A 9,842-nucleotide genomic window follows, 5' to 3' on the forward strand; every position below is an offset into this window, starting at 1 on the left:
TAGTGGGTTTAATGGGAACCAAAAACAAAGGAGTAATCCAAAGGGAGAGAGAGTGCTACTTGACAAGGTTCGAAGTACAATATTAAACTGCTGATGGGATTCGTACTTGAGTTTCGACGCTATTAGCTCCTTGGGCAGATTTCGAAGCATCCTTAGCCGGGTGTCAAAAAGGATTCTCCAGTCTCCACTCATAGCTTGATTGGGAAGTAACGAAGTAGCTCAGGAAAAGATGTGGGTGTAGCTGCGCCGCTCTCTTGCTTCAACCATGTTTGTGGCGTTGGGATGCTTTGTTGGTTACCTTGGTTTGTGACAAAGATCCATGTGGTGGACACCCATGCCGTGTCGACCGAGGCCAACAAGGAAGACTTGTTGGAAAGTTGAAAGATGGCTTCTCCGCGATGAAATCCAAGAAGAAACCGTGATTGTCTAGCTTTAGTTCTTCAAGATTCGAAGTGAGGGCCATGAGACAGCCGATGCTGACAAGCGCCGATGCAACTTGGACATGGGATGGAATGCACTTTCAGCTTTTATCACTCTGTTGGTCACTCGAACTAAACTTTCTTTTGTGGCCCCCTACCCATTGACGAAGCTCCCTCACGCGACTACTGCGTACCTACTTTAGTCTGGCATACGTAACCAACCGTGGGGCCGGGATTTTTGGCGCGATTTTGAAAGGTAAGCAATGTGCTTGGGCACCTCACCCTTCCCCCTGGGTTTGTGAACTTACTTCCATCGTTCTCACACAACAAGCCTACTGCCAGAACATCGTTTCCCTTCATATGTCAGTCGCAATTCGCGACTAGTTGGCCAGCATGGTCGTCAAAGTCATGCCATCCTCGCGGATGACCACAGCTATCTTTTTCGCTTGCCTATTGTTCTTGTTCTTATACTCCTCTTATGTTCTTACTCCCTCTTATCATCCGACGTCCCCCGCCAAGCCCCCACCGGCGCAAACGCAGTCACATCCACCACAACATTCCGACAAACCGAAGGAAGATAGCCCGACGGCATGGCAGAAAGAGGCTGCTTTGATCAGTGATGAAGCCGAAAACTTGATCGGCGATCCCATCCAACCTCCTTACAAGTCGAAATTCTCCGAATTGGGTCAGCGGGCCAAGAAAGCCCGAGAATGGGTCAAATTTCTCGATAACGCACCCAAGTCGGAAAACATCAAGCCTACTCTAGAGAAAGTGGAAGGCGCAATCGCATCGTTGTTCCCTTTTATTCAACACTCACCAAAGCGCCCAGACAGCAAGACACCATTTTCGGATTTGCGTTCGTCCATTGTCCCCGGAACACGCGGATTCATCATACCAACAGGCAAGGGAACCATGCGATATGCCACTCACCTCATCGGCTCACTCCAGAACGTCTTGTACAGCAACATGACAATCCAGATTGTATATGCCGGAGACGAGGACTTGCCATCAGCAGACCGCGAGAAGCTGCAGTCCCGCTTCAAGGGGATCGAATTCCTGGACGTTCTAAGCGTCGTCGACGATACGACTCTGCAGCTCGTAAAGGGAGGATGGGCAATCAAAGCCTTCGCGGCTCTGTATGCGCCGTTTGAAGAGGTCATTCTCTCAGATGCGGATTCGGTCTTCGTCCAGGTCCCGGAGACGCTTTTCTTAGACCCGTCATATGAGCAGACAGGGGCACTTCTTTTCCACGATCGACTACTTTGGCAGCACTCATTCGCCGACCGTCACGAGTGGTGGAAGTCGCAGATTCACGAACCTAGCGCCACGCTAAATAAGTCACTTGTCTGGACCGAGGACTACGCCGAAGAGGGCGATTCGGGTGTAGTCGTTATTGATAAGTCGCGTCTGGACGTGCTGATGGGTCTGCTCCACGTAGCTTGGCAGAACACATACGATGTGCGCGAAGAAGTCAGCTACAAAATTACGTACGGCGACAAGGAGACTTGGTGGTTTGGACTCGAGCTCAGCGGGGCAACTTATGCCTTCGAGAAGCACTATGGCTCCATGGTTGGTTGGTTCAAGGACAAGGTCAACGACTCAATCGAGAGAATCTGCAGCTTCGTGATAGGACACGTTGATTTGCGAGACGATCTCATTTGGTACAATGGAGGGCTTTTGAAGAACAAAAAGGTTGACCCAAAAGAATTCGGGCTTCCGACTCATACCCTGGTCGACGGAACGTGGGAGAAGGGTGGGGACCGAACCCAGATGAGCTGCATGGTTGGGCACAACGTCAAATCCCTGGGTAAGGACGCAGAGTGGATTTTAAATAGCTCCATCGCATTGGCACAAGAGCTGGACAAGGAGTTTGGCTTCATTTAGTTTGCGGCTTTGTGTCTGCTTTGTCATAGCCTACGATGGGTTAACATGTTGCATCATACTCCTAGAACTTTGTTTCCTCTTGTCCATTAACGTATGTATGATTTAGAAGATCAGAATAGCAGACCATTACATGGTGTAGAATATATTTTTCCCACCTTGATTCCTCTACTTCTAAGCTCCAGTCGGGCTGTAGCGAATTAAGATGCTTCTCGGATATCCTTTCTAACCGGTATAGGTACTCACTTCGCAATGATCTTCTCCAATCTGATTTCTCCTTCCAACAAGGAACTACCTTAGCCTTGAGGCCCTTCATTAAGCACAACCTTTGATACAGCTTGATTTTGAGCATGATGAAGTGTCAGGCTCCCTTCTCTAGTCTTCAAGAATCTGAAACTCCCCATCATTTCTTGTTCGCTGAGTTGGTTCTATGTGGACCGAGTTGCGACAACGAATTGCGTCTCAATCTAGAGATCTGTCAGTGCACGTCACTATCAACGTCACAGAAGCAGGGATGGACATCATGGCACTGGGTTGAAGGAACCACGTGATGTAGTTCAAGTTTTCTTGCATTTAACTATTGGCCCCTTTCATCGTCTGGCCATCTGTCTACATGTACCCATTGTTTGATACGTTTGCCATTGATGTTAGTCCCGAAGCAAGCTTGCCTTCATTCTCGGCTTCAAGCTTCAAAAGACACAGAATCCAGACTTTGAGAAGTGCACGTGTAGAACATGAATGCTATTGCCTAACAGGGCGGTAAATTAGTGTGCGTTGATCTTGAGCACATCTCAACAAAGCTATCCCAATTCTCGATAGTAAGTTCTGGCTACCTTCCAGTCTTCGTTTTACAGAAGGTATCAGTAATGATGTCATTAAACTCGTGTATACTATTGGGATACCATGCGAGAGACGAACTGCGGGTACAATGTTTTCTAGTCACGTCTCTTGGCATGACTATGCGGTCATCGTTGCCCGCGTCATTGAATACTTTCATTTCTATCCGTTGCTGGAGGTCCTTCAGCGAGAGCTTGATTGCAAAATGCAATTACCTCAGTATACCCTACAGAGTCCTCATGTAACGCCGCAGTATTTGGCAGATGCTTATTCCGAGGAGTTCTCTAGTATTGGAAAATTGACTGTTCCACAGGAACAACATGCAATTCTTGGCAAATTGTGGCGACAGTTTCATTGCAAGCCATTTGATACATTATTCTTTCATTGTATTTACAAGTTCCCACAGCCATGCAGTTAAAATTTGCTAGTCAACGACGCGTGGCATAGTAACTTGTCCCGCGACAGCCCCCCATTGAGGTGAGGTCGATTCGTCTCAACTTGAACTCCCCAAGATCACAAACTCCTAGCCTCATGTCTGGCCAGACTCCAATTTGGAACGTATTCAAACGTCAGTCTTTATTGCTTCTTACGGTTGATGAAGGATGTTTCGCCGGTTTTCACGAACCGGTGGGACTTCGTTGATCGCTTTCCAAACACATTCGAGTCAAGGAGATGATGATTGGAGGGTAGGTGCCATCTGTAAAGCATAGCAGGGCAGACACCGACCAGAGTAAGACTACTACCACAGTAGTTTGCCTGTCACATAATCCAACCCCCTCGCTACGAACACGATAACGGTAGTCGGAAACAACTGTGCCATCGCATGAAAGTTTCGGACATCCGGCTGACAGCATTGCGCGCGTAGAGGCCTTCGCGTGTGCCTATGCCCTATTCGTCGAAGTAGGGAACCGAGGCATTTCCCACAGTAACGTACATCAGACGAAATACAGTAGCATTTTCGACACTTCTGGAACCTATGCGGAGCCCTCGGCAAGGGTAATGAGCCAAACCATTAACGGTCTTCGTCATACTACATGGCTCACGAAACATGCGGGGTGATTAGATCGCTCTTTTATTCACAAAGCCAAAGACTTTCTTCCATCCGTTGAGAAATCCCTGTTGATAAAGAATTTTTGAGACGAGCCTTGGAAAGCTCTGCCAAGAAGAAAAGAAAGGCAATAGAACCACCGCCCACAAGATTGTTGAAGATGTTCTCCTGAACCTCTGATAATTTCCTTTTTGCGACGGAGATTTCTCGTGTCCGCGGGTGGATCAATAATTCTCGTCTTGAAAGTCAAGTCATGCTGCATCTCTAGATGTATATGTCCGAAGTAATCAGGAGGAACACATTGTCCGAGGCTTACAAGAGGAAAAGTTTAATCGGTCGATCTACCGGCTTTTCAAGAAATTCCTGCGTTCCGGTGGGCGAATAATGAGACTCATGGTGAATGTTCAGATGATCGGTGTACAGGCCACCACCCATCATCGCCTATTTTGGACAAAATACCGAGAAACTGCGTCTACTAGTAGCTAGACATGATGTCACGGAGACGGACTAAGAAAAAAGACAGGAAACAGAGTTTTGTCAGTCAAACGGCCATCATCTGAAGGCAATTCTCTCCGTCACCCCCCTCATAGCTGATGGACCCTTATGATGGCACAAAGTAGGTGTCCTGCAACCCGATTGGAGAACTTTGAGTAAGTATTCGAGCCCTTGATGAATAATGCGGGTATAGTGCCCAAACAGGACCCCTCGGCATCTTCAGACGTTCAGCCGGTCTAGACATGTCGGCATGTCATCATAGCGAACGACGTCAGCATCCCGCCGGCCCGGAACCACTCGGGCAAGGCTGGTTTTGAAGCCTCCAATTCATCAACAACGATATCAAAACAACTGAGTCCTGTGAGTAGCGATCGAGACATAAGCTTCGTCGACATTGTTAGAATTACCGGGGTCATCCATAGCCCGTTTTTCACGACTACGAACATACCAAAATACCACATCAGAAAAGAGATATATACCTTCGAGCCCGCCTGCTCTATGCCCAGACGTTTTCCAACTCATCAGACCCACAACGCTCTAACAACACTTACAGCAATCATGAAGACTACCTCAGCCGCCGCACTTGCTCTCATCTTGGGATTGACCCAAATTCTCGCCAGACCTGTGAATGACCCAAGCATCGACGTCCGCGATGCCAACATCAACTCTTCACCTGTTGCCATTGAATCGCGACCATTGGAGCCTGACCGCCAAGCATTGAATCCATTCCTCGGCGAAGACATGAACTCCATCAGAAACGACAACCCCGACCCGAAGACCAAAATTTACCCCAAGAGGTCGGAGAAGGACGCGCCCTACTCTAGGTCTGAGAGAGATTTGAAGGCCAGCATCTACATCCCGAAGACATTCTCAGCATCATCGAACAAGCAGCCCGTCATTCTAGTCCCAGGCACCGCTGCGATGGCTGGTACGACATATCGCGCGAACCTTGGCCCTCTGCTGGCCAAGTCTGACTTTGCCGACCCCCTCTGGGTCAACATCCCCGATGCCTCGCTGGACGATGCGCAGGAGAATTCGGAGTATGTTGCATACGCTATCAATTACGTACAGGACATGACTGGCAAGAAGCCAGCTGTCGTCGCTTGGAGTCAAGGAAATCTCAACGTACAATGGGCGCTGAAGTACTGGCCCAGCACCAGAGACTCGGTGACCGACCTGGTATCAATGAGCCCTGACTTCCACGGAACCAAGGAGGCATTCGCAGCTTGCAAGACTCCTGCCGCTATCATTGGCTGTACTCCCAGCGTCTACCAACAGATGTATGATTCCAAGTTCGTCCAGACCCTTCGTGCAAACGGGGGTGACAGTGCCTATGGTAAGCTCACATCTTCGCGAATCATCTGGTCTAGATCTCTAACAAGTTCCTCTTAGTTCCTACCACTTCCCTGTTCAGCGCAACGGACGAAGTTGTTCAACCGCAATCAGGTCCCATCGCCTCGGCCATTCTCAAAGACGGCAATGGTGTCGAAGTCAGCAACATTGAGGTTCAGAAAGCCTGCCCCGCTACACCTGCTGGTGGCGAAGTCACCCACGAAGGCATGCTCTACAACTCACTTGCATTCGCCCTACTGAGAGATGCTCTCACCAATGAGGGTCCTGGCAAGCTCGACCGCATCGACAAGAAAATCTGCGCCGATCCTGCTGCCGGCAAGCTTGACGCCCTCGAGATCCAGGCAACCGAAGCTGTCTTGGTCGACGCCGGGGCGAACGTGCTAGCCTACCCCAACAAGGTCAGGCGTGAGCCCACTATCAAGGCCTACGCCAAGGTCTAAGCATCGAAAACTATATTATTGTCAGCGGGCTGGCGTGTAATATTCTTGTAAATTATTCATACACTACTTGTCAACAGTACTAATAACGATACACGAGCGAGCGAGCGAGCGAGCATATTAGCGCATTCATATCGACATGTATTTAGCGTTGCTTTGGTTCTAGAAAATAAAAATCTGGTTTTTTGCTTTACAACCATCTGAGAACGAGGCCGAACCTTGCCATGACATGTGTCTTGCAGTGTAACTCCATCATGACTTCTCACCTTTGGATTATGCACAACATATCCTATCTTTCTACATCAACCATCACACTTATCTGGGCCAGTTCCAAATGATATGGTAACAATTTCTTTATAATGATGGGAGCAGAGAATGTGATGGAATGTAGGAAGTTTCTGTGAAAACAATCTGCCGGGGTAAGGCCAACCACTCGGCCCACTCATCTCCCAGATGTTGGCAGATTACTTCCAACAGATATGCCCCTGAGTCGCCAATCTGCCAAAGGTCCCGTGCCAGATGCAGAATAGAAGCGTAATAAGCCAGAATAGCTATCGCTTCAGGCTTTCTTTCGGCAAGCTTCCTAGTATATTCCTCTGATACCATCAGTGACCAGGAAAATACCATCTGAATCAGGTACTTCCGACCCATGAATACCCTGGTGTCTAGATCATCTAGTGCGACCTGTATTAGGTCGATAGCTGACATATAAATCTCCTTCTCAGCGGGCGAAATGTTTGGTGATGTAGATATCAAGTCCAGGATGCTATCACAATCAGGACCGACACCTTTCAGCCGACTCAGGCCCAAGCCCCACGACATCAAAGGGACAAGCTCCGATGTCTTCAACAATGCCCAGGCGCGACTCACAATTACCCTGACGCCTCTCCGGATCCTGGCAAAGTTCACGTAGCAGTCAATGAACGGATCCAGACTGGTGCTGCGGAATGCAAGTGCGTCGATGCACAGATGACGGCCAAGGATGGCGGAGAACAGGACCAAGGGGACGCAGCTGGGCTCGTCTATCCGCGCCTTTTGAGCGTTGAATAATGAAATCGCTCTTGTTTGTAGCTGAACTGCGTCGTGTAGGAATTCCATTGCGTTTTCTGGCTCAAGGATCGACATATGCCGAGCTGACAGGGCAAGGATCTCGTGCATGAGGTACGGGGCATCGGACCCTGTCTTGAGGATGAGTTGGGTATTTCGTTCGGTAAGACTCGGGTCGAGTTCGGGCACGGCGAGTGCTAGAGAAAAGTGCACCAGGAATCTCATGTGCGCCATGTTGATCATATTGTCCGATAGACTGGGAGCGGGCTGGCCCATGTCGCCGGTATACACGATCAGATGGGCCAAGTCCGGAGTCGGGATGACAGCGGGGCTCCTCCCGGTCGGAGATCCGTACGGCGAATCCGGCTTCGAGGTCCCGGCATCTGACAGCACGGAGTCCTGCATGGATTCATCACCGCGTGTAGAACTTGCTACAGACCCTGGATCTGCAGCGTATGGGAATACACATGTGCGGTCCACCATCGTACAGTTGACGCATCTTGGTCGAGTCTCATCGCACTGCTCATCCGATTAGTCGATGTCTTCAGCCTTACGACGCCCGTCGGCGGGTTACGCGTAACAAATACGTGGAAACCGATACGTCCAGCTTACCTTCATGTGGCGTCGTTTGCACTCGGCACACCCCTTCCGGGACTTCCTATGGGAACGTCTGTACATGGTTGGCCCGGTCGATGGCTATACTGATGTACTCTTGTCGGCTCGAATACCGTCTAAGTTTGATGCACATCCCTGAGAATCCGTAGACCCCCGAATGCTTCGAAAGTCGCAGCGTGCCAGATCAATTCGGTTGTCAGCAATAAAGAGACATGAAGGCGACCGTTGAGGGTTTTCCACTCGACTGATCACTTTGCCGGCGAACAAACTTTAAAGAGTCCACACGACTAGCTAGGCATACTCGCTCAGCTTCTCTAAGCCATGATGCTTGACGTACGTGGACCTCAGCCGCGATTTGTTTTTCGAGCTGCGCCGGGTTTCATGGGTGATCCGTGGACCATATCATTAGTCTGTCCGACTTTATGCTTAGTTTCGCCCCTAAAAAGCTCTGCGATACGTGTATTCGGGAGCCGCCGGGCCAATAGTCGGCTATCTTTAGTGTATGACCCACCCGCAGAATACGTGTATTCGCACCTACTTCGGACTACTCATCATCATAGACTCCCAAGGCTGATTTCCAGATTTGATTCGTTACTAGAACTCGCACGGGACAGTACATACTTAGACAGCAAGGAACTGTAGTAGGGCAAGCGTTACACCGTACTCCGTACTCTCTACGTTCTATGTACAGTACGCCGGCAAAGACCTTTGCCACGCCCCACACCCCAGCGGTCCGCATCCGTCGACTAGGATCTCGCTGGAGCATTGTTGGATGTTATCGATATCAAACAATTGCAGATAACATGAGCTGTAAGGACTCTTTAGCCTGCTGGATTGAAAAAAAAAACACGATGGCCACGGTTTGAGCCCACTCCCACATCTCATTTTTGACGTCCAATAAGGGGTGAGCAATGGCCTTCTCCCTTTCTGAGTTAGATCGGCAATTCCACTTTTGTTCCTTACACAAACCTCGACTTCAAGCACGCATGAGTTCACTTGACTCGATGCATTCCGGCAGCGATAACATTCGAACGGCAGAAAACAATGGTTCCTTTCTGACATGAGTATCGCGATTAGATCAGGAAAGACGCGAGGGCCGAGGCATAGGCCCAGGGGCCCAGGGGCACTTGTCTTTCCTTGAAGAGCTCTTCTTACAACCGGCATGGCAGGATTTGAACATGCCTATTGCACTCAGGAATCTCAGAAATGAATTTCTTGAGCTGGAATCACTGATACGACGTACAGTATATGGTGGGTGAAAAAGCTTCTGCCTCAATTCTCAACGAAACCTCTTCAATTGATCAACTTTGCCATGAGAATTCTCGCAACAAGACGAATCCTCAAATGAAGGCAGAACAATCCTGTTGCCTGATTTTTGAACATGAATATTGGGATGAAATGACGACCGTGCTGTCGCTGATTCTCGATTCATGAGTACATGCATGTATGCTTCGCATCTAGAGGCCTGGCCCCACGGGTCTCAGTGGTACTAGAGTAAAAGTATTACGAGTTATAGCACGCAGTAATGGGCATACGGAGTATAATAAAAGTGGCTTAATATATTAAAATAGAAATAAATAAATAAAAAAGGTCTATATATACGATATTTAAAATAGATACGTAATTTAGTATATAATAAGTATTTTATAAAATACGGTTACTATCCTTATTATATAATATACCCCCTAATTACTATTATTAAGGAGCTAT

General features: G+C 48.7%; 3 protein-coding genes across 3 annotated transcripts; 2 read left to right on the forward strand and 1 right to left on the reverse strand.

The window, feature by feature from the left end:
• Nucleotides 1-812: 812 nt before the first annotated feature.
• Nucleotides 813-2,303, forward strand: CTAM01_03642 (uncharacterized protein; the record flags this gene model as incomplete). Its single annotated transcript, XM_060519674.1, has 1 exon — nt 813-2,303. The coding sequence occupies one exon, from the start codon at nt 813-815 to the stop codon at nt 2,301-2,303; it is 1,491 nt and encodes a 496-aa protein (XP_060385880.1).
• A 2,935-nt stretch (nt 2,304-5,238) lies between these two features.
• Nucleotides 5,239-6,473, forward strand: CTAM01_03643 (uncharacterized protein; the record flags this gene model as incomplete). The annotated part of the gene is made up of 2 exons (XM_060519675.1): nt 5,239-6,016; nt 6,073-6,473. The coding sequence occupies 2 exons, from the start codon at nt 5,239-5,241 to the stop codon at nt 6,471-6,473; spliced, it is 1,179 nt and encodes a 392-aa protein (XP_060385881.1).
• A 718-nt stretch (nt 6,474-7,191) lies between these two features.
• CTAM01_03644 (uncharacterized protein) lies at nt 7,192-8,135 on the reverse strand (the record flags this gene model as incomplete). Its single annotated transcript, XM_060519676.1, has 3 exons — nt 7,192-7,236; nt 7,341-8,036; nt 8,130-8,135. The coding sequence occupies 3 exons, from the start codon at nt 8,133-8,135 to the stop codon at nt 7,192-7,194; spliced, it is 747 nt and encodes a 248-aa protein (XP_060385882.1).
• Between the last annotated feature and the right edge of the window lie 1,707 nt (nt 8,136-9,842).

The sequence above is a fragment of the Colletotrichum tamarilloi genome (genome assembly GCF_030869305.1).
Source record: "Colletotrichum tamarilloi strain Tom-12 chromosome Unknown Scaffold_8.1, whole genome shotgun sequence".
Lineage (NCBI taxonomy): Eukaryota > Fungi > Ascomycota > Sordariomycetes > Glomerellales > Glomerellaceae > Colletotrichum > Colletotrichum tamarilloi.